Source organism: Mustela lutreola, chromosome 10, assembly GCF_030435805.1.
Source record: "Mustela lutreola isolate mMusLut2 chromosome 10, mMusLut2.pri, whole genome shotgun sequence".
NCBI classification, from domain to species: domain Eukaryota; kingdom Metazoa; phylum Chordata; class Mammalia; order Carnivora; family Mustelidae; genus Mustela; species Mustela lutreola.
This window is the reverse complement of record NC_081299.1, coordinates 77,636,523-77,664,514: the sequence shown is the minus strand read 5'-3', so window position 1 is coordinate 77,664,514 and position 27,992 is coordinate 77,636,523. Positions and strand designations below refer to the sequence as shown.

Genomic DNA, 27,992 nt, shown 5'->3' with positions numbered 1-27,992 from the left:
TTCCTAATTTTTTTTTTTAAAGGGTAGTCCTCTTTTTTTTTTTTTTAAAGAGGATTTTTCAAATGAGTCATTAGACATAAAAAATATAAAAGAATAACTTTATTAAACATACAAATTCAAGAATATTCAAATTTTGTTTTTAAAGATACAGTATGAGAAGACCGAGCACATCAGCAGTAATGGTTTATGTATATACTATACTTACCAAATAGGGTAGGTAGACATTACTGACTTGAATGCATAAAATAACAAAATGTATGTTCTAGATCCCTAGAACATTTCTATACTCTGTATCTCTACTAAATGGGAAACTTCTCAGCAGATCCATACCCCCAGACTTACTTCCCACAGAAAGAATTTGATATATTGTCAATGATATCTATCATTTTGGAACGTAGTAATACATAAGCCTCCATCTCTGGCCCTCTTCTATTACGCCCACTTAATTCTCTTCCCAACACACTCAAGATTCTAGTAACCAATGTTCTCTGAGCAGAACCAATTTAGTTGTATAGGATGCAGAGATCCTGATGACACTACGCAGAGGAAAAAATCTCCAATAATATTCTCAAGGCTGTATTTACTTTTCCTTTTAACAGTTACCTAGTTACACCTAAGACGGTGAGAAAAAGAAAAGCATTTTGGACAATCAGTATTCACTTTGGCTCTGCAGCTTCCCTTTAAACAACCACTGTGCGCAGTGAGTTCCCAACTGTAAACATGTGCAATATTTAACAGAGCACCCAGAAACTTTGTGGAAAGCACCATGTTATTTCCAAGAAGAACGTGTTAGGTAAGAAAGAGAAGGTGGAAAAATCAAGAGAAAGCATTAAGAAAAAACATGTCAATTCGCACACAAAAAAATGCTTTAACAAAGTACTTTGAAAAATGGATAAATTAAATTCAGTTTTAACTGATATTACCCCCAACATCTTTTCATTGTTTTAGTGTTCGTAAGTGTAACATATGCCTTTAGAAGAGGGAATGATCTCCTTTACCTACAGAATGGTTAGAGCACCAGCACCAGGTTGAGTTTTCTAAAAGTACACAAAGCTCACAGTTTAAAGAAACCAATAGTCTTTTGACTCCTTTAGTCCTGATCACATCCTTTAATTTTAAGACTTACACCTCAAACTACTATATACTAGGATAAAACAGCTTCTTTTTCTGTATATGGCAGTGACAGGTAATTAGGGAAGCTAAAGATCTGATTCTACTTGGGTAGATCTAAGTCAAAGATCATATAGTTAGCCTGAAGAACTACCCCATGCATTTTAGGTAATCTTAATCCATATTTTAGAGTCTGCCAAAGAGCAAATACTAAGATTTTAAAATACTCATCCTGCCCTGGTCTCTAATCAAGAAGTTCTAGCTGTTACAAAGAACTCTTTTTCACCCTGTTTCAGCAAACATTATAAGAAGAATGAGAATCACAAACTCATATCTTTAAAAAAAGGGTGCAACAAAGCCTCTTCTGCTGTTATTCTTGAAGCTGGATTTAGATCGAGTAGTTTATCAAGCAGGTCATAAGCTTCATCAGGTACCTCATTCCAGCCTTGTAAATTGGTATCTGTATTCAGACTACCCCCACAGCCATTACTGTCCCCTTTATACAACAAATTTTCTGAGTGTTGAGGTGTTTGTGTAAGTTGAGAAGCTTTATGGTCAGTTGTCTCTGAAAAAGCTGGGTCACGAGACACAGGCCCTTGTATATCACTTGTTAATCTGAGAGTGTTAGAATCGATACCTCTGAGCTTCTCACAGAGTTTTCTCAAGTCTTGTGCTGGGACTTCCTTGCTACACAGTATTAATTTACCTAAAAAAGAAAAAAAAATATGTATTTTATATTAGTTGAACATATCAGAAGTCTCTCTCATAAGAATCATGCAAGCTCCATAATGCACTTTGTGGATATATTCAAACTGTGTGTCAGAGCACCACATGCTAATATTTAAGCTGTGTTTTGTACAGCATAGTTGATGGTCAAATCATAAAGTGGGACATAGCAAGTAGAAAGCAGTGACTTACTAAGCTACGGAAGGACTCACCTGACTGCCCATCTCTTGAGCTTTACCACATCCTCCTCTCATTTGTCATCAGCTGTAGCTCCCATTCCCTCTCCTCCTTCCAAACTTCCAAATGCCTCTGGCTACATGGTTCCTATCTTTGCCTGCACTCCCCCATGTGCCTAGGATACTCCAACTTTTTTTAATCATCATTCAGCTTAAGAATTACCTCTGTGAGGCCTGATACTCAGAGTTGAACATTCTAAACTTGTTATACCTGTGAAAATTTGTACTTTTACTTTCACCGGCCTGTATTATAATTGTAGGTGTGTTTCACCTACTAAACTATAAATTCTCTGAAGATAGGGATTATTTAATTTACCTTTGAATCCCCAAAGCCTAGACAGTGTCTGGTACATAGGAAGATCTCAATTAATGTCTGCTGGACTAGACAAAAAAGCATTATTCAGCCTCTCATGTCATTGTTCAGATATCACAACCTTACAGATGCTGTCCTTGACCAATCTCTGAAATAGCTGAGCCCTCTTCTCTTCCTTTCCTTTTTTATTTTTCTCAATACTGCTCATTTGACAGATTCATCTCTCCCACTAGAATTTAAGCTCTAGATTCAATGACAGTACTTGGGCCACATAAAGTCCTGATCATGTTTTTGAAATAAGCAAACCAGATCTCAGTTTTTAAAAATGTGAATATTTTTCAAACAATTTCCTGACAGATTTATCAGACATGGGCAAAAACAAGCACACAAATAGGCAGTAGTGTATTATCTTGGCCTTCTATTTCCTTAGTAATGTGAGGGTGTCTGGGTGGCTCAGTGGGTTAAGATCTGACTTCAGCTCAGGTCATGATCTTAGGGTCCTGGGATTAAGCCCTGTGTGGGGCTCCCTGTTCAACTGGGAGTCTGTTTGAAATTCTCTCCCTCTGCCCCTCCCCCCCACTCTCTCTCAAATCTTTAAGAAATATATTTTGTTATAGACTATGTGTCAGGCATTTATTTTAGCTCAAGGTTTTTCTTCTGAATTTCTTTCACAGAACTCAACAAGTCCTTGATGACAATCCACAATGGGGCCACCTCTTGGAGCTGAAGACAGTGAAGTAGTTTATGCATAATAGAAGCAAAAGTACTCCCACTGCTAATCCCAAGCAAGTCATTTCTTTGGGTGCTAAAGGCTAATTATGACTACTGAAGTTTTGAGTCCTTCTGTATTCAGCCTAAAGCTATGGTAAGTTATGACCGAAAAAGCTGCGGCAGTTCTACCAATAAAACTGAGACAAGTACTACATGGCATTATTATTTTTCTAACATGAGGACAAGCATTACAATGATAAATCTTTAAAAGCCCTTGCCTGCTATCCTGACACTTACCCTGGAATGTTTTTGTATCACACGTTGTGCTTCCGTTATTGATCCTCATTATAATCTTGACTACAGAGAGGGGAGATTTAAGCTCTTCAACAAAATGTTTTGGTGTTCACTCTGATAAACTTCATGTTTATAATGTTCTCATGAAGTTATTCAACAGTAGATGAAAAATTTTCTCAATAAGTTGACAATAAACATGTGTAAGAATGTATAAGAATATAATTTCCATGGTTTCAATTTTGCCTTCCATTTATGGTCACTCTTCCTTTATATGTGTGTAGTATTTCACACTGTTACCTCAGATAAAATTTTCTTATACTAGGTGCAAGAAAGCTACAGGTTGTAGATTGAGTTTGCTGCAGAAACACTTTTTCATAAGCCTCTACCATGAAGCTTTCTTCACAACCACCACCAAGTTTTTCTGATGGGATCAGACCATAGTAATGGTGTCTAAGTAAGAGGCAATCATCTTAGAAGTTGTTCTTGGTCAAAATCGCTTGTTTTTTCAGACAAGCCTGGACCTTCCTATGTATCATATTTTCTGAATCTTATTTTCTAGGAAGGAGTGGGGTGAGATAGGCATATATTTTTTTTTAAGTTTCTCAGATAATTCTGATCTGGACCCTTGATGGAAGACCTGCTGATCCTGGGGCTGGGCACAAAGCAGCCCAGCTACTTTTGAAGTGAGCTGCCTAAAATTTTGTATATATAGAAGATATATCTTGTGGTAGCATGTTGACTCAATCACAGCCACCCACTCTGGAAAACATTAACTGTCCTTGTACATGGAGAATAAATATAAGGTGAGCATTTGAGTTCAAGTCATAGAACAAGGCTGAGATAATTCTCAGGTGCCCTATGAAGTACACTGCATATCCCTGTCTTTGGAAGTGTAAGAACTTGGATAGCTAAGGAGATGACTTCCCATTGTCCAGTATAGGCTTACAATAGTAACTCCATAATAACTGCTCATTTTTCTTCATTGTTACCCTAACCCTAATGAACCTAACAACTAACACATTTTATTATCTTCTCTACTATGGTTCTTATTAAATTTCCTTGTTAGTATAGACTAAGATCACTTAAGTCAGGCCCAAGAACACCCAATGCTTAATAAATATATAATAAACAAATTAAAACATACTACTAAAAATATGTATATAATAAAGTCAAACCATAACCACAGGGAGTTATTCCATACTGTTTTAAGATTATAAAGTTGAATTTTAAATATTTAAGTAGCACTTTGTGCTTGTAAGATTAAATGATTATATAGAAGAAAAGTGATGAATTATTTTTTTACACAACGCAATTAATTTTAAAGCAACATAAATTTTGTGCAAACACAGAATATGTTTATTTGTAAAGAGAATTTCATAATAATTTGATTTATAGGAGATAATAAAGGCATCTGTTTTGTTCTAGAATATAAAACTGCTTACCAAAAGTTTTAGCAGCTTGGATAGTTTCCCTGGATCCACGAATTGTCATAATTTGAGCCAAAGCAGTTAAATCATCACTTGCTTTATAAAATGGATATCGCCCACTAAGCAAAGAAAGGAATATGACACCTGCAGACCACATGTCAATTGCTGTAACAGAAAACAAACTTTAAAAAAAAATCCCAAATCTGTAATTTTATCACCAGTAGTCAGTTTATATCAATGTTACATCCTTAGTTCTCAATTTTTGCTGTGCAAATTATCTTGAGCCTTACAAAAATTCTGATTCCCTGGCCCACTCAGAAACTCTGATTTAATTGTTCTGGAGTAGGGCTCAGGCATCAGTATTTTTTAAGTGCTTCAGATGCTATAGTGTGCTACCAGGACTGAGAAACCCTGGTCCAATTTCCTTAATACAAAATATAATGTATTCTCTCTTGAGCAACATGTTAATAAGTTTAAAGGATATTTCATCATTAGAAAACAATAAGTAGATATGTATTTTATAAGATCAAAAGAAACCCAAAATAGCTATGTAGGAAAAATCTGGATGCTCCTCAAGAATTACATACTTTAATCTTTAGAATTCTGGCAGTTAATATTAAGACCAGCCCAGGCTCATGTTGGGAAACTGTTTCTTTTAGGGACTTCTCTCCTAATTGTTGACCTTCTAGTATCACCAGGTTATTTGTTCTCTATTCCCTTGGCTGCCTTGGCTGTTTGATCACCTGCCTTTCTTTGTTTCTTCTCCACCTCTGCCTCCTCCTCCAGCTTTCTCTCCAGGCCTTAAGGCTGAGGTTCCCCAGAGTTCCAATCTCTTCTTCCCCTGTATTCTCTCCCTGACTGGCTCCATCTGCCTCATGGCTTTAACCGTCTTTTCTGTACTAATGACACTCAACTGTCCTAGAATTCCATGAGCTTGACTTTTATTCTGTTGGACATTTCTGAGTCTCACAAATATCTGAAGCCAATTATGCCCCGATCCACCTTATCTTTCCTTGTAAACCGTTACTTATTTATTCTCCACCTTTGTTATTGATACCCATTCAAGTCCCCTAAGCTACAAATCTGATAAACATCCTGGGTGCTTTTTCCTTCACCACCCCAAACCCAAATCCCACATCCAATTATCTACCAAGTTCTACCTTTCCAATCCTTAACCTTTCTCTTCATTCCTATTAATGATGCTCTCATTCAGGCTTTCAGTATCTCTTACTTGAACCACCGTTAAGCCACCACTCTCCAAAACCTATCCTCTCTGTACACCTGCCAGAATGATCCAGTTAGAATATAATTAATACCATGTCTTTCCCTTTTATACAAATAATTTCCCAACACTTATAGTCCAAGCTGTTTAACATGTGTGATTTGACGTGTCCCCCAATTATTAGGTTTATTTCTCACCATTCTTTCACTTCTATCTTACATTCTAGCAACACTAAACTTACTGTTTCCTATATGACTAGACCTGTTTCTTGAGATCCTCTGCTCATATATCATTGCTAACCACCCACTACAATTTACATCTCTTCTCAGAGGTTCCCTCTTCTATAAAATTTCCTTCCATATTCCCTTCAGACAGGAATAGTTAGGTATCCCTCAAATACCTTGTATAATTTATAACTGTCCTCTACAAGTTATTATTGAGAGTAAGCAGCTATTTCAGTCCTTCTTTTTGTATCAGTAGCAAGTGTAGAATACACACAATAGTTGAATGTATTTCTTTAAAGTCCATGAGCTAAGCCAGTGATAGCATTCATTTACTCAAGATTTTTCCTGGGTTTTGGCTCAATGGTAACTTTTGTAGATTTTTCCTTTTTCAAAACTTTAAGGCTACTGTACTACTTTTGCAATAACAAAAAAATAATTTTAATAATTAATAATTTTAATTAAGTAACACACATTCAAGTGTATCACAGAAGACTTTTGGGGTATTGGGACAAACAGATAAAATGCAGCCAAGTCTCAAGTTAGCAAAGACTACTAAACACAATTTTTCTTCCAAAACAAAATTCCTGGCAAAAATCATCTTATAGAACCTAGATGTCCATCAAAAGATGAATGAATAAAGAAAATGTGGTGTACACACACACACACACACACACACACAATGGAATACTATGCAGCCATCAAAAGAAATGAAATCTTGCCATTTGTGACGACATGGATGGAGCTAGAGGGTATTATGCTTAGCGAAATAAGTCAGTCGGAGAAAGACAATTATCACATGATCTCCCTGATAGGAGGAAGTGGAGATGCAACGTGGGGGTTTGGGGGTAGGGAAAGAATAAATGAAAGAAGATGGGATCGGGAGAGAGACAAACCAGAAGAGATTCTTAATCTCAAAAAAAAAAACTGAGGGTTGCTGGGGAGAAGGGGGTAGGGAGAAGGTGGTGGGGTTATGGACATTGGGGAGGGTATGTGCTATGGTGAGTGCTGTGAAGTGTGTAAACCTGGCGATTCACAGACCTGTACCCCTGGGGCTAATAATACATAAAAAATTTTTTAAAAATTATTTAAAAAAATCATCTTGTAAACAGACAAGCAAGATGTAATCTATAGGAAAAAATGTTATCAAGAAAAAGAAAAAAAACACAACACTAAGAGTAGAAATTTTGATTAACAGCATGATCTCAAAAATGGGACTACCACACTGTTAGAACCACTTATATAATTTATTAAAAGCAGAAAAATATTAGTATTAGTAAAACAAAGATCATAAAATATACCTGGGATAACCAATTCTTAATGGGGTTCTTCATTTCTAGTGCAACATACCTGTAGTTTGGTTGGGGCACTTTGTCAAAACCTCTGGTGCTCTGAATCCTGGTGTTCCTGCCCTAGGGGCAACCTGTTGCCGCCTTATGATGATGAAATAAGATTTTTCTAGTTATATTACAAGTTTAATTATTTAAGACCAAAAAGTAACATTTATATGTTACAGTAAATTCTGCCTTGATATCTATGCAAATAAAAGTTACTTATAAAGCAAATAATAATTCAGTGTGATGAAAATCCTAGGTTTTATTTCTACCTCTCCCCTCTACCCCACAAATTATCAGGCCTTATTCCAAAAAAATTTTAAGGTAACTTCCAGGTATAAAAATAGGTAGTAGATGATAAGGACCATAACAGGAAAACATAATACAACAGAATTGAATATAACAAAATTCAGAGGTAAAAAAATTCATTTGGGAGTGATATCAGAAATCTAAGTTTCTGATATACTTACTCTTATATACTTGGGTTAGCAGAGATTCATGACAGCTCATGAAAACTTTGAAAGGAAGGGAGGAATTTATGGGGTTAAGAGTAGGAAGTGGGAGTGAGAGAGACACTCTATTTAGTTCTGGTTATTTCTACATGGGAATAAGGAAAGAAAACAGAAGATTAAATCAGCAAGGTTCCAAAAGGTTCCCTTTTTTTTGGTCCCTAAGGTTCCAAAAAACTACCCCTGCTCCCACCAAAAATTATTGTGCCTATAAGAGCAAATGTGTTTTTCAAAGAGCATATAAATGTCAAATGAACAATATATGAAAATCGTTATCATTTGCTCTTCAAGGTACCTCTTCTGATCAGTGTCTGTGTTGTTCCTTTCCTCACACTAAATCAATTACCCACCAAAATCAATGCCGTTTCTACTCCTATCTGATTTGATAGCACCATCGAATTTGATAGCATGCTGATTTGATAGCACCATCGAAACACATTACCTTGAAAGGCAAATACTGCAAACTTTATCTGTTGCATAACAGTCACAGGTCAGGTTAGCTGGGCAAGAACTGGCAGTTTTCCTGATCACACCACTATTCGTAACTTTTGTAGAAACAGCCTTCTTTTTTGTTGCTAATTTTCTAGATAGTACATCCGCAGTCTTTGACTGCTTCATAAGCTGTAAAAGAAAAGTTTTATTTCCTATTTTCATGATACTTAACATGATACTTTCAAATGCCAGTATAATAAAACATAACAGTAGAAACATAACTTTCAGAACTGCCAAATGGGCTGTTGGATTTTAAGTTAACAGTTATCTATTAAAGTATTTAAGATCTTTTTAGGTTTTCCTGTTGAATAAACACATTAAAATTTACTAAAATAGTCCTCAATTGATAATTACTTGACTTATACTTTATCACAACTTTTCCTGATGTTATTACAAAAGTATAACACAGTTAGGTTCTAGTGTCTAACTCCATTTCAGAACTATAAACTGCACAATTACATTGGCTAAAATCAGAGTTTTAATTTGTTGCTCATGCTATCTATCTGTTACAGGATATCTTAAGTCAATTTAAAACCATTTAACATTGATTACAATTTAGTAAACTTTACAAACGTTTTTATGCTATTAACTGTGTGTCAGAAAAGTGTTATTTATTAGGAGCTCACGTTCTAGCCAATGAGAGAAAAGGCCTAATATTCTAAATTTTCCTTTAGAAAAGAGTAACAACAGCCAGCTAACCAAAAATGATAAAAAATTTCACCAGAAAAGTTCAGGGAAAAAAATGGAGAAAATAAAAGTGTTGACAAGATGCTCAAAGCAGTAATACTGTCTGCCACAGCAAAGCTCTATTTTTTAAAAACTTAGTGATAATAAATACTAATCTACTAATCCCTAAATTCTCTTTAGTGTACGACTGACTGATGATTGCACTATTAAGCTATATTACTTACTTTCACTGCAGGGCTCTCATGTGAAATGGAGCTGTGTATATTGAAATTTCTTTCTCCAAAAACAGAGCGCTGGACAGAAAGGCCTACAGATCCCTCCTACAATACCAACAAAAACAAGGAAAATAAGGATTATATCTGTAACACTTTCTGCCAGCTGTACTCTGCCAGTTTTGAAAGAGTTAAGTGACATGAAACAAAAACAGCTGCATCCAAGTCATTCTCAGGCACCAAAACACTTCTGTGAAAGGAGAAAATAGTCTAGACAGAATTTTTAACACCCATACAATGTTATCATAATCCACAAATATAAGAACTAAAAAATTTAAAAACCACCTGCATGGATGTTACATTTTTGCTGTGCAGCTAAAATGGAGATAGACACTTCAGAATATTTCCCCTATAACTAATGTTTTCTTTTAAAAAGGATAATTAATCTGAACTTTATAACATGCAGGGAGAATTTATTTTCCATATTTGTTACATAACGTAATGACAGAGACATTATAAATCTACCAAGTAATTTCAGTTTTGAAATGGTAAAACAATCCATTATAAATCTGAGTGGAATCTAATCAATTTAATATGTAACAAATGTAAAAATAATTTTTTTGATTGCAAGTATTGTCTTGGTATTATATCTCCCTCTGTTGGATGAAGAAGTACATTTCTAAAACCTTATTAGTATTTGAGAAATAAAAGAGGCAGAACCTTTCCATCTTTTCCTTGTTTAATCTGACTTTGTGCATTTGTGTAGGGCCTTTTAACAGAAGTTTTCATGGTGGGCTGCTGATTCAATTCCTTAGGTGCTGCTGGGCCACTCAATGAAATCTTGTTTCCTGTGATTATATGGCATTTATTTTGTGAACAACTTTCCTGCTGAGCTTCAGACTGGACAAATTTAAGAAGCTCTATTTTCGTATCATGGGTTCCTTGAGCCAAACCAAAGTCTACCAACGCGTACCTAAGACAAAAGTAAGCATTTTTACTTTTTTGTAACAATCAAAGCTTAATAACATCATAATACACTCAATTCATATTTATACAAAAAGTTAATTCTTTACAGGATCAATTAAGAATTTATAACAATCTTGAAAAAAAAAAACAAGAAAAATGAGTTTATCAACAAGCTAATGATTTAGCAATTAACTAGGCTTGAAAATTAAGGAATGATATATCCCATACACACAAAAAAATCTTTCTCCTCTTTTTCCAGTGGCCTATGCTAACAAGGCAGATAAGGACTACAGGACAAAAGCCCAATCCTTTGTTTCCTTACGATGGCAGAGATGACATCACAGTAGATAATGTTTAATTAAATAAACTTTAAAAAATGAATTAAAATCTTGGATTTAAAATTTGATTTAATTAAAGAAAGTTAAAGAGAAAACTCAGAAGTATAAAATTCAAGAAAAGAAGTTCTATTTCTATACTTCCTACCATACTCAGTATGACCCATTGTATACTGAACAGTATTAAAGTTAGGTCTTCAGCTTATAATGCCTCTATCAGTGTAAAAACACACACACACACACACACACACACACAAACAACTTTAGTATTGAAACAGGAAATTAGCTATCATTGGGCAATCTTTCTAAGTTTCTTTTTGTTAAGTGCTATTTCTACTGAACCATGCTGTATCTAATATACACTGCTTTACCAATACAATTTTATCTTTTCTTTCACTGTATTTCCATTCCCCAACCACAATGAAAAATTGAAACAAACAAACAAAATTTGTGCATGCAGTATATTCTGTACCTCCAAGATGAACCGCATAGCACAAATTCATTCAAGCGTAATTATTTTCTGGTAACTTTTCATACTTACTTTTTCAGGCGCCTATTATATAAAAAATTGCTGGGTTTAACATCACGGTGAACAATACCAAACTGATGAATCCGTTTCAAAGCTTTAAAGAGATTAAACATATATTCCCGTACTTCTTGAAAGGAAAGAGAATTCAAAATGTCCTAAGATAAAGTTATGGATAAGGTCATAAAATTGTTTTCAATTCAATACTCAGCCAATAAAAATTCAATTAGTATTAAAACCTACCAAAAAGGACTCATGCTCCAGATATGGCATAGCAATAACCACATGATCATTTTTCCTAAAGCAGTATTTAACTCCCATGACATTGTCTTGCCCCCTAGTGGAAAGATGCATAATGAACTTTAGAGGAAAGGTCAAATGAATTGAAATTTTATGCTCAGTTTCCTTAAATATGAAATTTTAGCAATGCATAAATAATGCTAGAAAACTACTTAAAACATGTTTAACTGACTAATACAAGCTAAAAAAAAAAGCACTAGTAATGAAGTTATTATAATTCAGACATGATATAAGTATAGTTTTAATTGGGGAAGTGATACAATGAGGACAACATGAATAATAAGAATACATTAACAAGCCTTAGTAGCCAATAAAATGATAATAGTAATAAGTTAATTAAAATATAGCTAGTATTTATTGAGCATTCACTATATGTCAAGCATTGATCTAAGTAAGCACTTCACATTTAACAACTAATTCACTTAATCCTCACAACAGCTCTATCACCTTTTGTACAGATAAGGAAATTGAGGGATAGGGAGGTTTAGGAACTTCCAAAGGACACTAAACTAGGAAGCCATAGAGACAGCATTTGAATCTGGACAGTCTGCTCTAGATCTATACTCTTAACTGCTATGCTATATTGTATCATAAAAGATGAGGAAAATAGGATAAAGTTGACTTCCATGGTTCTGAGCCCTAAGAGTGAGACAACATGGATACCAACAGAATATATGGAAAAATCAGGAAAAGAAGCATTGAAAAACAAGACATCATTTTGATAAAAATTTCTAGATACGAAATCACATCTTTTTTGAGAATTGCGAGGTCAGTGACAGTACTTGTGGAGAAGTGATACCTAAAGCTCTGAAAATAATCTGAGAGAAGAGAAAATTCGAGTCTTGGAAAAGTCTCAATTTGGAGGGTAAACCAAGGAAGGGGCAGAAGCCCACAAAGGAATGTCATCCAGATGAGGAGTTTTAAATGAAGTAGTAATCAGTATGAAGGTCATGAGAATAAGGACTGAGGGAAGTCTTTTAGTTTGGCAGAAGAGGAATTAACTGGTAATTTTTCAGAGAGCAACTTAAGTGGAAGGGAAGAGGCCAAACAGGACTTAAGCGAAAATAGGATACAATGGATGCAGAACATAAAATTTGCCTGAAATATGTGGCAAAGAAAAGAAGAAAAACCAGTGTGGGAGCTAGAAAGGAAGCAAGATCAGATAAAGACCTTTTTTTAGCATGCACTTTTTTGAAGTACATGGAAAGGAAAAATGGTAGAGAAAATATTTAAAATATGGAAAAAGGAACAATTTTATTCAAGTGACTAGAACGGATGTAATTATGCTTTAGAGAGACCATCTCATCCTCCTATTTTCTCTAATAAAGGGAGGGGTGAAACAAAGAAATTGGCTTGTCCATTCATCCAAAAAAATATTTAGTGGGCACAGTCATTTGGCAGACACTATGTTAGATATTAGGAAGGGGAAGTTGAATTAAAATGAACATTTCTGCCCTCATGGAGTTTATTATCTAATGAACAGTAACATAATAAAATAACATAAGACAGATTACAAGGTTTTTGAAAGAGATCAAAAGATGCTGTAACAATAACATATAAGTGAATCTGATTTAATTCAGAAGACATCTTTGTTTTTCTGTTTAAGTAGGCTGCAGGCCTAGAGTGGAGCTCAATGCAAGGCCTGAACTCAGGACCCCTGAGATCAAGACCTGAGGAGAAATCAAGAGTCGGATGCTTAATTGAGCCACTTGGGTGCCCCTAAGAAGAAGACATCTTTTAAGTGGTGCCACTCTTGCTCAGATCAGAAAGAAGAGAGGTCAGCATGCAAAAACTGGGAGAGGTCTTACTGGGGGGACAGTATGGACAGTGACACTAAAAGAAGAAGGCTTGAGACAAATTTGAGGAAGTCAAGAAACTAGAGCACAGAGAGGGAGGTGGGAAAGTGGCATGTGATAAGGCTGAATTTTTGTTTTTGTTTTGTTTTGTTTTTTTTTTTAAGGAAAACCACTGGAGGATTTTAAGTGATGGAACTAACAGTATATGGTTTATATACATAATATAAATTTTTATATTTAAAGATCACTCTGCTGTTTTCTAACAATGGGATTCAGAGGGAAAGAGAAGAAGCAGGCTATTTTAGCAATCTAGGCTTGGTCTGAGATAGTGGTTCAGAGGACAGGAAAATATGGATGGGTTTTTATAGATATATTTTGGAGGTAAAATGGCCAAGACCAAATGATGGATTCGGAGATGAGCTGATGAAAACAGACTGTTGCAACAGGGGTTTTGGGGTAGCCAAAGGAATATTAAAATTTAGTTTACAGAATATTAGGTTTGAGATATTTATTAGGTACTCAAGTACCTAGTCAAGTAAAATCAGGTGGGTATATACAAAACTGCAGGTAAGAGGTCTGAGGCAAGATATATACTTATGGGAATCATTACCATACTCTTAAAGCCACATGGAAATACAAACTACCTAGAGAAGGGTCCTGAGCAAGAAAGCCCAAGAGCAGGCACTCCAACATTTAGATGTCAGGTAGAGAGGAAGAACTGGCAAAAGGATATTGAAAATGAAAAGCCAAATAAAGTAGGAAGAAAAACAAGAGCATGTGGCAGTACAGAAGTCAAATAAAATACGTTAAACATTGCCTACATTCATGGCAATAGAAAAAGAAAACTGCCAAAAAGGAAGTCATGGTTGACTCTATCTAAAGTAACTTCAGGTTAGCACAGAGGACAGCAGACACTGTGAGTAGTGAAGGTAGGGTGTGTAAGTGAAAACAGTGTATGTAGTCATTTTTGGGAAGTCTGGCTGAGGGGGGGAAGCAAAGACATGACGGAAGCAGCTGGAAGAGGGATGGCAGTACAGGGGCATAGGAGATACTAGATCATGTACCTTTGTTGATAGGAATGACCTAGAAGAGAGAGATCAATGAGAAAGACATGCCAGATGTTTCTGTTCAAAATAAAAGTATGAAATGAGGCTTTAAATATAAAAATTTGTATTATGTATATAAATCATAAACAGAGGAGATATGAAATATGAATTCCCTATATTTTAAAAAATATTTAGACCATGGCTTATGATTTGGCAGGAAGATTAGAAAAAGTGGTAAGAGAATAGGAAATCAAGCTGAGCCTCAAGGGTAATCCACTCTAAAAATACAATTTAATTAACCATCCCAACGTTAGAGGAAAAATGCTACCAAACTGGAAACACTTGATTGAAAGATGTTCAACTCATGGGTAATCTCATCATCTCTGCTAGATATCCCTTTAAAAATCTGAAAAATTATATACAGCCAGTTCAATTAAAATATTTTTAAGTTACATACCCAGCCACTGTGAGGCACTGAAGTTCAGCTGCAATTCTTATAGGATGACTTGTTGGAATTAAGTGTTTTAGAGCAATTTTCTCTTCAGGTCCTATTTGTAACTGTGCTGTAGCCAAATAAACAGAGCTAAAAGTGCCTGTAAAACAATTTATTAAATTTTTCAATATTTGGTTTTGATGCTAAAATAGATTTTAAAAACTGTTTGGAACCCAGAAAACTATCCTAATCTATTCATTAATATATTTAATGATATTAAACATTTAGAGTAACAACATTTATAAATACAACTAACTTTCAATTTTTAATAAATTATTAACTGTGCTCAGTTCTTTATAGGGTATATTAATTTACCAAAGATCTATAGTAAATCTGTTTGCCTGGGTTTAAAAAAAAATATTCTCATGGTCACAATCCAAGGTAATGAGTATTTTTCTGTAATACTGTCACTTGAAATTATTTTCTTACAGAAATGTTAATAGTCTTCAGGGGAAAAACCCTACAACACCTAGGCTTTTAAATTCAGCATTAAACTAAGCAGAAAACATAAAAGAGTTGGTGGCCAGTTAAATTTGAGAAATACGGAGTTAAAACAAACTGATATATTTGTTTACTACAAAAATTTCCAGAGCTTTTTTTTTTTAAAAGATTTTATTTATTTGGCAGACAGAGATCACAAGTAGGCAAAGAAGCAGGCAGGATGGGTTGGGAAACAGGCTCCCTGCTGAGCAAAGAGCCAGATGCGGGGCTCGATCCCAGAACCCGGAGATCATGACCCGAGCCAAAGGCAGAGGCTTTAACCCACTGAGCCACCCAGGCGCCCCCAGAGCTTTAAATGTGTTTTAAATACATCATGAATAACCAAAAGGGAGCTTATATATACATTTTCCAAACTTATTTAGCCTTGGAACACCCTCCTTCCCTTCCCCCTCCAAGAATAGCTATCAGTTTGTTAAGAGGACACCAGCAGATTCCAGAACAGAGTTTTTTGTTTTTGTTTTTAAAGATTCTACTTATTTGAGAAAGAAAAAGCATAAGCAGGGGGAGCAGCTGGCAGAGAGAGGGAGAAGAAGGTTCTCCACTGAGCTCAATGCAGGGCTCCATCTTGGGACTCTGGGATCATGACCTGAGCCGAAGGAAGATGCATAACCACCTGAGCCACCCAGGCAACGCTGGAACAGTTTTTTGAACACTAAGTCAGAACACACTGGGATTCAGTACCAGATCAGGCTCTCATTGGGGAGTCTGCTTCTCCCTCTTCCTCAGCCCCTCCCCTCTGCTCATGCTCTTTCTCTCTCAAATAAATAAAATATATATTTTTTTAATTTCTTTTTTTTTTTTTTTTTAAATATTTTATTTATTTATTTGACAGAGAGAGAGATCACAAGTAGATGGAGAGGCAGGCAGAGAGAGAGAGAGGGAAGCAGGCTCCCTGCTGAGCAGAGAGCCCGACGCGGGCCTCGATCCCAGGACCCTGAGATCATGACCTGAGCCGAAGGCAGCGGCTTAACCCACTGAGCCACCCAGGCGCCCTATTTTTTTAATTTCTTAAAAAAAAAAAAAAAAAAAAAAGAGTAAGGAAAAGATGTAAAGCAAATCATCTCCTCTTCTAATTCTTCTGCCCCCAATGACCCAGCCCTTTCTTGTCTGACACTTTGCATTGTGAAAAGCAAACAAGTAAACGGAAGGTTTTTTGTTTTTAACTATTTAAGTATTTCTCAATATAGCCACCAAAACCTTCTATTATCTTTTACTTTCTCATTCACTTCACATCTGATAAATTCACCCTTCATTCAGTCAACAGGACTACAAGTCTCTCAAGGACATTTATGTTAATACTGACCTTTTTTTTTCTTTATTTGGTGGGGGGAGGGGAGGAAAAGAGAATTTCAAGCAGACTCCCCAATGAACATGGAGCCCGATGCAGGGCTCAATCCCTCAACTCTGAGATCATCATGACCTGATCCAAAACCAAGAGTTGGACACTTAACAAACTAAGCCACTGAGGCACCCTATACTGATTATTGTATAAATATCATAATACTTTATTTTCATCTATTTTGCCACCTTAGGTTTCATACATGTTTCATTGTAGGGTTCAACCTAACTATAATGGAGAAAAGGAAAAAGAGCTGACTTCCCTTGATCGAATTCCTCCATATGAATTTATAATTTCTCATTTTTAATAATTATTGATATATTAGTATATTGATACTTTTAATGGTATAACCACATAAAGATTAAAATAGGACTGTTCATTTTACTGTAAATACTTACTCTTTCACACTTTCTAGGGAAAAAGAAACCTGATATCATAATTAGTAATAAGACCATGGTCTTAAAAGTTTAAAAAGCATGTATTTTTCAGGGGTGCCTGGGTGACTCAGTGGGTTAAGCCTCTGCCTTCAGCTCAGGTCATGATCTCAGGGTCCTGGGATTGAGGCCTGCATCAGGCTCTCTGCTCAGGAGGGAGCCTGCTCCCCCCCCCCCACCCCGCCTACTTGTGATTTCTCTATCAAATAAATAAAATCTTTGGGGAAAAAAAACATATACTTTTCAATAGGAAATACTAATGAAAAATCAAGATTATGCAAAGGAAAATGTAAGGAAAAGAAACTTATAAATAAAGTAGATCTCTATATTACCTTCTCCAATTTTGTCCTTAATCTTAAACAGATTACCAAGCTGTGGTACAGCTTCATAAAGCTTCTCAATATCTTTTTTAACACCTATCACGGAAGAAGAATTTGTAGTTATAATTAATGAGAGTATATTTTATACTTTTAAGTCAAAATAAACTCAATGAAATAAATTCTAAAACAAAATTAAATTACAAATTAAAAAACTATGATAAATCTCAAAATCATGATAAAAATATTTAAAACCCTGTTAGATTACTATCACACACACACCTCTTGAACAAATAGATAAAACTGGTAAATTCCAGAATCACACACACCAAATTTGTATTAGTTTTGAATTACACACTAGCAGATACATTGTCACTGCACAGAGTACAACACAATAAAGAAGCTAAATTAAAAAAATAAACAATCTGTCTTGCAATCACTAGATGGCATGACAAAGACACAATGTAATCTTCTTGAAAACTATTTCTCTCCCCCAAAGACACAAAATGTTACACACTTGGGAAAGTTTTATATATTGAATATTCACAGTGTATCTTCAGAGAGAAATATCCACTAAAGCTCTCAGGAATGTTGGAAATATTTTTAAAGAACTATCCCAATATCAATAGTATCCTCTATCCTTGAGAGCAAATACAATACATGGCTACTTTTAAATAAAAGTTCTTTATAAAAACATACATGGTTAAAATAAGGACAGGCAGTAATACCAGTTGTGATAAACTACTGGATATAAAAGAAAACTACATACTTAAGAGTCATAGGATTTTATTACAATATCTAAGCCAACCATCAGCTACCTTTTCAGTTATAATAATAATCTGAATAGTGTACATAATGGTTTAAGACATTTTCAAACCATTTTCACATATATTATCTTTTTAGATCTTCAAAATAGCACTGAGAACAGGAATTATCCTGATTTTCAGATAAGAAAACCCTACTCAGGGAAGTGAAATCATCTGGCCATATAACAAACACTATAAAAATGCTCAGCAATGTGTAAAAAAAATTTGGTGCAACCCTCTTCACTAGGAGCTCAGTCTACTGGAAAGAACAGATTTTAAAAGCTGAATATAAGACAGTAATTGTAATAATAGAGGAATGCAATATATTACTAGTTAGAAGGAAGGGGAGGGGAACAAACGCATCTGAAGGTACCAGGAAGCTCCACGTGACAGTTAAGCTATGTTTTTAAGCACTCACCAAGTGAAAAAAATGGATGAGGCATTTTAGGACCCTGTATGCAAGGAACTATGTATGTAAAGATATGGATTATTTTGAGGGGAGAGGTGGATAAGGCAAGTAATGACATTCAGTGTGGCTACAGCAGGGAAAAACAGAGAATGCAAGTGAAGCCATGGAAAATTTTTAAGCAGGAAGATGGTAAGTAGAGGACAAATTTGAGGGGGAGGAACAACAAGAAGAGCTTTTAGAAACTAGGGGTACCTGGATGGCTCAGTTAAGGGGCTGCATTTGGCTTAGGTCATGATCCAGGTTCCTGGGATCAAGTCCCAGCTGGGCTGGGGATTCTGCTTCTCCCTTTCCCAGAGCCACTCTCTTGTGTGAGTATGTGTATGACATGCACAAACTCACTCTCTCAAAAGAATTTTTAAAAAATACAGCTGGAACTATTTAACAGGCCAAGAAGATTTAGTCTAGTATTCTTTCCACTATATCAATCCATATAAGAATTATTTCCCATCTACTTCATAGGTGAAGTGGAGAAGCTTCATGGGTTTCCAATATAAGAGGCAAGAATGTACCCACAATTACATGTATCCGTTTTGGAGATGGGAGGCCTAAATTAAAATCCTGGCTCCAATATTTAACAGGCAATATGACCTTCCTTGAGCATACAGCTGACCACTTTGAGCCTTAGTCTCCTTATCTACAAAAAAGGGGTAATAACTGTACCCATGCTAATGAGATACTGTGAGGATCAGATGAAATAATATACATAAGAGAAACTTTTAACACGATGCCTAGCACATAGTAAATATTAAATAAAAGACAGTGGTAATCTTATTGTTGTAATTATTGTTGGTTTTTTTTTTTTTTAAGATTTTTATTTACTTATTTGACAGACAGAGATCACAAGTAGGCAGAGAGGCAGGCAGAGAGAGGAGGAAGCAGGCTCCCTGCTGAGCAGAGAGCCCTATGCCAGACTCGATCCCAGGACCCTGGGATCATGACCTGAGCTGAAGGCAGAGGCTTTAACCCACTGAGCCACCCAGGCGTCCCTGTAATTATTGTTATTAACATTATTTCTTTAGCACTTTTTAAAAAAAGATTTTATTTATTTGACAGATCACAAGTAGGCAGAGATCTTTAGCACTTTTGCTTTTATTATTCCCTCTACTTGAAATCTTCTCCCCATATAATTTCATGTGACTGGCTCAATGGTCAGTCTTCTCTGATATCCTATTTAAAATAACATTCCTCTTATTACTCACATTACGCGGCTTATTGTCTTTAGAGTACTTATCCAGTATAAAATCATCCTGTTTGCTAGAATATAACAAGAATATAAGCTCCGGGCGCCTGGGTGGCTCAGTGGGTTAAGCCGCTGCCTTCGGCTCAGGTCATGATCTCAGGGTCCTGGGATCGAGTCCCGCATCGGGCTCTCTGCTCAGCAGGAAGCCTGCTTCCTCCTCTCTCTCTCTCTCTCTCTCTGCCTGCCTCTCTGCCTACTTGTGATCTCTCTCTGTCAAATAAATAAATAAAATCTTAAAAAAAAAAAAAAAAGAATATAAGCTCCATCAGTAGCTCCCTATTTGTGTAATTTACCATGGTACATTCAGCTCCTAGTTAGAAGTGCCTGGCATGTTTGTTCAATGAATGAATTATTACTATCATTATGGGCATTTAGAGATAACTGTAGGAGGGAAAAAAAACAGTACCGAAAGTTGGGAAGTTACAAAAGAGTGAAGCCAAAGACAGTAGCAGCTACTTCACTATCAGCTACAACACTACTTCACTCTAAAAACCAAAACCAAGGCCTGGGGGGAAAAAGACAGCTTTCTAGCAGTCATAGTTGCCACAGTCAATTACAATCTTTCCTAATGAGTGTCAATTCCAACCAGCTTCAAATTCCAGTGTTAGAGGAAAGGTACCATGAAAGATACTAAAATGATATGTTCCATTTTATATATTTCCTTGATTTCAAAGCACAATTTTTAAAACTGAAAAAATCAGGATGCAACCTACAGTTGTCAGCCAGCATCAACAGAACAGGTATCAATACCTTAAAGAAAATCCAAGAAATCACAAAGGAGCATTCACATTTAACCCTTAAGCACGAATGGTCATGGGGAGAAGTGGTAAAGGTGGTGAAGTAGAAAGCAAACGTAGGCCAACTCCACGTAAGTGGGCTCTTACGAGTCCATTAACAATGGCTTTAAAAAAAAATAAACTCTTCAAAGAAATTCTGCAACACTAATGTACAGAGGACAATATTGTGAGGGAGGAAAAGAGGATGTTAGTGAGTCTGAGTACTAAAACTGATTCAGAAGAGAAAGATATGAAATGTTTCCCTTTTTAATTATGTACCAGAGATACACAGTTATTGGTCTCATTAGATCTAAAAGAACTCTTTCAAAAAGTATAAAATAAAAAATTCTAGGTGATAAGAAAAGCATTGAATCAGTATAACCGGCAGCATTTCTGAGCAGTATATTAAAAGGTATATCTGACAATCAATGATATTTATATATTATGAAATATGTTAAGAAGCCTATTTGTAGGGGTGCCTGGGTGACTCAGTCAGTTGGGCATCTGCCTTTGGCTTGGGTCATGATCCCAGGCTCCTAGGTTCGAGCCCCACGATGGACTCCCTGCTCATTTTGGGGTTTGCTTCTCCCTCTCCTTCTCTCTCTGCCCCTCCCCCTGCGCTCTCTCTCTCAAATAAATAAAATCTTAAAAAAAAAGAAGCCTGTTTCTAATCTTATTACTAAGCATATTAAAGTGTGTGCATGTTTTGTTGTTTGTGTATATATGATTGGTAACACCAAAACTTCTGAAGTAGTATGATACAGAGTTGTGCTGTCTACTAGTTTCATGTGACTTTAAATTTAAGCTAAAATTTTAAAAATTAAAAATTTCCTCACTCTAGCCACAGGTGACAACAGGCATTTCCATTATCACAAAAGATACTACTGGCGTGCTGATATAGAAGAAAGCCTAAATTCAACTCTTATTACTAAACCACATTAATGTCCAGTTTCTGAACCTGCAAATCAAAGAGGTCAGATTAGACAAATTTTACTTCCAAGTCTATGAGTTCCATATTTTGGAACTTCCTTCTGTTGCAGCTTGAGCTGGCACTCAGTAGTAGAGATGCTGGTTCACTATTAGAAATCAACAGAGAGGGAAGCCCGAGTGGCTCAGTTGTTAAGCATCTGCCTTCAGCTCAGGTCATGATCCTAGAGTCATGGGCATGATGGGCATGATCCCAGGGTACTGAGAATGAGCACAACATTGGGCTCCCTGCTTGGTGGGAAGCCTGCGTCTCCCTCTCCCACCCTCCCTGCTTGTGTTCTCTTTCTCTCTCTCTCTCTGTGTCAAATATATAAGTTTAAAAAATCTTAAAAAAAATAATCAGAGAGGGGCACCTGGGTGGCTCAGTGGGTTAAAGCCTCTGCCTTCAGCTCAGGTCATGATCCCAGGGTCCTGGGATCGAGCCCCACGTCGGGCTCTCTGCTCAGTGGGGAGCCTGCTTCCTCCTCTCTTTCTCTGCCTGCCTCTCTGTCTACTTGTAATCTCTGCCTGTCAAATAAATAAATAAAATCTTTTAAAAAAATCAGCAGAGAAAAATATAAGGAACTACTGTAATGCACAAGCCACTCACTTGCATACCACTTCCATACCACTCACTACTAATTAGCTGTGTACTCACCTATCGTTACAAAATTCAAAATATACTTAGTTTCCTGTCACCACACAACAGTAAAACTTTCTGACAACCAAACAGAATGCAAAATTCTCAATTCTAAAGTGGACTTGAGGGTAAACAGCAGAAGAGAGCATTAGTGTTAAACAGTGGAAAATACTACTAAAGGCAGAGATGAATGAATACATACTTTGAGGATTACCGTAAGACTGTGAAAAGTCTACAAGCCAAAAAATTAAATGTCTATATTTTAAACATAAAGGTCTAGCCTCTGTTTTGAATTTCTTTTTTTTTTTTTAAGATTTTATTTACGTATTTGACAGACAGAGATCACAAGTAGGCAGAGAGAGAGGAGGAAGCAGGCTCCCCGCTTAGCAGAGAGCCCGACGTGGGGCTCGATGCCATGACCCTGACTGAGATCATGACCTGAAACGAAGGCAGAGGCTTTAACCCACTGAGCCACCCAGGCGCCCGAATTTCTTTTTTTTTAAGATTTTATTTATTTGACACAGAGAGATCACAAGTAGGCAGAGCAATAGGCAGAGAGGGGGGAAGCAGGCTCCCTCCTGAGCAAAGCACCGGATGCAGGGCTTGATCCCAGGATTCTGAGATCATGACCTGAGCTGAAGGCAGAGGCCCAACCCACTGAGCCACCCAGGTGCCCCCTGTTTTAGAATTTTTCGTAAAATTTTTTTTCCTGCTACTTAATATATCCAAGTGGCTTTAATACAGCCACTATACTCACTGTTTTCATCATTGCTGGCCTGTATTATCTATTTGTAACACAGAGTGATCCTGTGAGAGCTAAGTCACCATGTCACTATTTTGCTCAAACTCACGAATAGCTTCATAACTTGCTTCATATAAAAGCCAAGGAATATCTCCTCTCCTCATACCTCTCTGCCATCACTTCCACTATCCTCCAGCTTCCACTCACAAGGACCTCCTTGCTCCTCCTAAATGCTAGACACACTCCCACCTCAGGGCCTTCTCTCTTGCTGTCTCCTCTGCCAGGAATACTCTCCCCCAGATATCTACATAGCTCACTTTTTTTTTTTTTTTTTTTTTACCACCTTTAAGTCTTAGTTCAAATGTCTTCTCTGACAAATTACACTTATTAAAATCACAATCTCCAACTCCAACATTCCCTATCTCCACTTCCCTTCTTATTTTCTTTACAATGTTAACCACTTTTGAATATTTTATTGTCTATCTTTCCCCTAGACTGAGGGCATTGATTTTTGTTATGCATTGATTTATCCCAGCACCTTAGAAAGTAATTGCATGTAATAAACATTTAATATTCCTCATATAAATGAAATGTTTTAAATTACTTACCAAGGAGTAAAACTGACACACTAGGAATATATGTGATGCCTATTCTGGAGCTTCAGGTAATCCCTGACTTACATCTCTTAAACTAGGAAGATCATTTTAGGAACTAGGAAGATCAATTTAATCCAAACTGAGGCAGTCTTGAGAGTGAAAAGGGCCACTAATAATAATGACAGTGTGACAACAGGCATAAACTGGATCTGTCCCAGGCAAATCATATGGCAACTACAACCTATTTTAGTAGTATGAGCTAAGAGCATCCACATAACACACCAAATGCATGCCTTATGGTACAGCTCCACAATACAGAGGAAAATAAACATTTGATACAATATTATGCCCAGTACTTTGTTCGTTGCAGCATTTTTCTTAATAGGTAAAAATGGAAAACAATCCAAAACTTCAACTAAAAAGGTAATTAAATCATAGCATACTACACAATGAAACATCAGGCAGTCAATTTAAATCAAGCTATAGATTTAGTAATGTAAGAAATGTTCAAGTTATATATTCCTAAGTAAAAAATAAAGATTAGAAATAAGTTGGTTACAGTCCTAATTTATTTTTTTCTTAAATATACCTCCGTATGCACAGAAAGACTAAAGGATTGTAATAAAATGCCTACAGTGGCAATATCTGTACAGTGGGATATGATTTCCTTATTTTGGCCTTCTCTACTTTCTAAATTTTCTTCAATAAGCTATAAAATCTTTTATCAAAAAAAAAAAAAAGCGGGACGCCTGGGTGGCTCAGTTGGTTGAGCAGCTGCCTTCGGCTCAGGTCGTGATCCCAGCGTCCTGGGATCGAGTCCCACATCGGGCTCCTTGCTCGGCGGGGAGCCTGCTTCTCCCTCTGCCTCTGCCTGCCATTCTGTGTGCCTGTGCTCGCTCTCCCCCCCCCTCTGATAAATAAATAAAGTCTTTAAAAAAAAAAAAAAAAAAGCTATAAAAAGCTGACAAAATCCCAAAACAAGGGATCATGTTAATTCATCCATTACACTATGTATTTTACTTTATATCCTTGCATTAAGCCATTCACTGGGGGCACATGGGTGGCTCTGGGGCACCTGGGCACCTTTCTTTGGCTCAGGTCAAGATCTAGGGTCCTGGGATAGAACCACGAGTCTGGCTCCCTGCTCAGTGGGGAGTCTGCTTCTCACTCTGTCCCTCCCCTGCTTGTGCCCTCTCTTTCAGATGAATAAATAACATCTTTAAAAGAAAATAAACCACTTATTCAAGTATTTTCAAACACCTACTATGTGCTAGACACTATCAGGTTCTGGGACTACAAAGATACATAAAAAGTTCCCACTTTTTCAAAAGTTATTCCATCAAGGGAAAGTAAATCATATTAGATCATGAGACAGTTATGGGCCTGGATCTCATCAGCTTTACTCCTGACGGAAGTTGTTTTTGATATAACCTTAGCTTTTACTGAGTCATTAGAAAAAAGGTACGACTAAAATTTCAGCATGTCTTATGAATTATCAAAGGTACTGCTTATAAGGTTCAATGTTCTGATACATAAAAGCCACAAAACTTTAGAAATTTAGAACAAAATTCATCTTTCTTTATTTCCCAAATTTTCAGAGTATTAGAACAGTAGCTTTCACTTGAACATAATACTAGAACCAAGTCAGATTCATCTGTTCACACACTCTGTCTAATGTACAACATATACCAGGAGCTGCTTAATATACTGCCTTCGAGGAGCTTACAGTATAACTAAAAAGAAAAAACACAGAATGCTAAAAAAATACAAAAATTATAATACAATGACTCTATTGCATTATATGTCCAATGACAAGAGGGGAAAGCTGAATTGTGAAGAACAGGAAAAATGGGAGAGGCAGCATTCATGAAAGTGGATGAAGTGGCATTTTTTTTTAAATTTTATTTTTATTTACTTGACAGAGAGAGACCACAAGTAGACAGAGAGGCAGGCAGAGAGAGGAAGGGAAACAGGCTCCCCGCCAAGCAAAGAGCCCGATGCGGGGCTCGATCCCAGGACCCTGAGATCATGACCCGAGCCGAAGGCAGAGGCTTTAACCCACTGAGCCACTCAAGTGCCTCTGAAGTAGCATTTTAAGATTATTCTAGTAGCAGTGTACCAGATGAACTGGAGAATGGAAAAGAAGTGAAAGCAGGCAATTTAGATAAGAAACCTCCCTGCAATTCAGGAGCAAAGTATAAGGGAACGAATCACTGTGGTGGATGTGGGAATGGAAAGAAGCAATGCCATATATATTGAAAGAAGATAAAGCTGGGTAACCGGATATGGGGAGCAAATACAAATCACACAGGTAACTGGAGTAATAGTGGCTTTCATCACCAAAAATAGGGACATCAGAAAAGGTACTCATTTTGACACCAAAGAAGAGTTTAGTTTCAGTCAAAAAGCAAAAGCAACTGATGTCATTTCTTCTAGGGTATTGTTAAGGTCTATTTTGTAGTGGGTAAGTATATATCATGAATAGAAAGTCAAAGCTAGTATCTTTGGGACAAGCATTAAATATGCTTAAAACAAAGATGGAAAAGAAGATTTCACTATCTTTAAGGAAAAAGAAAAATGGTCACCTGGAACTCCGCTATTTAACAAGTATTTATTAAATGCCTATTATGTCCCAGGCACTACTAAAGCAGGAATGAAGGTCCATATTTTAGTGTACAAAATCAAGCATTGTTTGTTCCCCTCCTCCTCACTTCAGGGTTTGGATCAGGGTCAGACAACACTTCATAATGTACACAGAGAAACAGTGCTTTACTATTGCTAAACCATTTATTTTTGTCAGTGAATTCTCCTTTTCAATCCTTTAACTGAAAAATCCCTCCAATGCTGACTTCTAAATCCAAGTTTAATGCAATATGGTGAGTAGAGATAAGAACACATGCCTAGGAGAAAAAAATTCTAGTCTGGGGATCAACAAACTGTGTTCTTGGATGATCACCAATATTCAGACCGTAGCAACTTCATCTGTAAAATGACAAAGATGGTCTATAATCCTAAACAGCAATCCAGTCCTAAATCTAGATCTTAGGATGTTTTACTGATTTATAAAATGCTCCCCTATAAATATACAACTCACTTTACCATTCAGGAAGTTCTCTTTCAAAAAATAATCGAAATCACAGAACTGTTGCCTGCACATCCTTGGAATTAAACACATACCTGGTAGTTTAAAATTCTGCTCAGGTTTTTTTAACGAGCCATCAGCCTGAACCTGGTCACGCTGGAGAGAAAAAGCCATTGGTTCATCCATCTCAATCCCCAAAGACGCCTCCATCACAAAACAACTGGGATGCAAAATGCCAGCTAAGGGGTCATGTCCACAGAGGGAACAAAGCAGCTGTGAAAATTAGAATACTGGAGAAGATGAGAGGTTTAAATCACACACTGAACCGAGCACTAAAAAATGCCACTGTCCCCAAGGGGCAAACATTTAAAAGTGCACCATATGTTTAAATACCCAAAGGTGGGAAACCTGCGGGCCACTTCTCAGGATTCCATTTGCTTCACTTTCACCTTCCAGAAACACGAGCAGAGGGAACAAGGGGAAAGCGTCCGAGTCAGGGGAGCCGCCTCGGCGGCCGGCGGTGGAGGAAAGGGTGCTGGTGGGAACTGGGGCGGCTGCCAGTCCCGGCACAAGCCAGGCGGAGAAAGGGGGAGCAGGGACGGGTTGGGCTAGGCCTTGTGGGGAGAGCGGTTTGACCTGAGGGAGGAAATCGTTGGACAACTCAAAGGGAGCGCCAGGCGGCTCGTCCAAGGCCCCACGCAAGCTGATGGAGAACTGGTCCGATACAGGCCACGAGCGCCGGGCAAAGGAAAAAAGGGAATGAATGGGATCCTTGTAGGAGCACCGGCCGCGAGCTCAGCGGGGAAGGACCTTCCTCCCTCGGACTCGAGAGCGAACGGGATGCTTAGTGCGCAGGCGCAGGACTTTCCCGCCGGGGGTCAGCGGGATCCGAAAGGGGTGGGGGCTTTACTGCGCTGCTACAAGACCGAAGTCACAACCCAGAATTCGTTTCTAATCCCTCACAATCCCGCGCCATGGAACAAACCGTCGGAAACTCACAGTTTAAGGGAATACGACTTCTGTGGCTCCCCAGGTGCCTGGGTCGCCGCCTCCAAGAGCTCCCCACCTAGAGAGTCTGCCAAACGCGCCTGCGCAACACTTCCCGCCTGGCCGCTTCTGGTTGCTCAT

General features: G+C 37.1%; 1 protein-coding gene across 2 annotated transcripts; it reads right to left on the bottom strand.

The window, feature by feature from the left end:
- Nucleotides 1–84: 84 nt before the first annotated feature.
- Nucleotides 85–27,992, bottom strand: CDC7 (cell division cycle 7). Of its 2 annotated transcripts, none has more exons than XM_059136762.1 (12): nt 27,864–27,992; nt 26,960–27,154; nt 17,563–17,646; nt 14,921–15,056; nt 11,565–11,658; nt 11,337–11,479; nt 10,215–10,467; nt 9,507–9,602; nt 8,546–8,724; nt 7,611–7,693; nt 4,833–4,982; nt 85–1,816 (listed from the first exon to the last, which is right to left on the bottom strand). In XM_059136762.1, the coding sequence occupies exons 2-12, from the start codon at nt 27,072–27,074 to the stop codon at nt 1,431–1,433; spliced, it is 1,719 nt and encodes a 572-aa protein (XP_058992745.1). In that variant the 5' UTR covers nt 27,075–27,154; nt 27,864–27,992; the 3' UTR covers nt 85–1,430. The 2 variants fall into 2 exon arrangements, with proteins under 2 accessions (XP_058992745.1, XP_058992746.1); XM_059136763.1 differs by having other exon boundaries at nt 26,960–27,137; nt 27,864–27,982.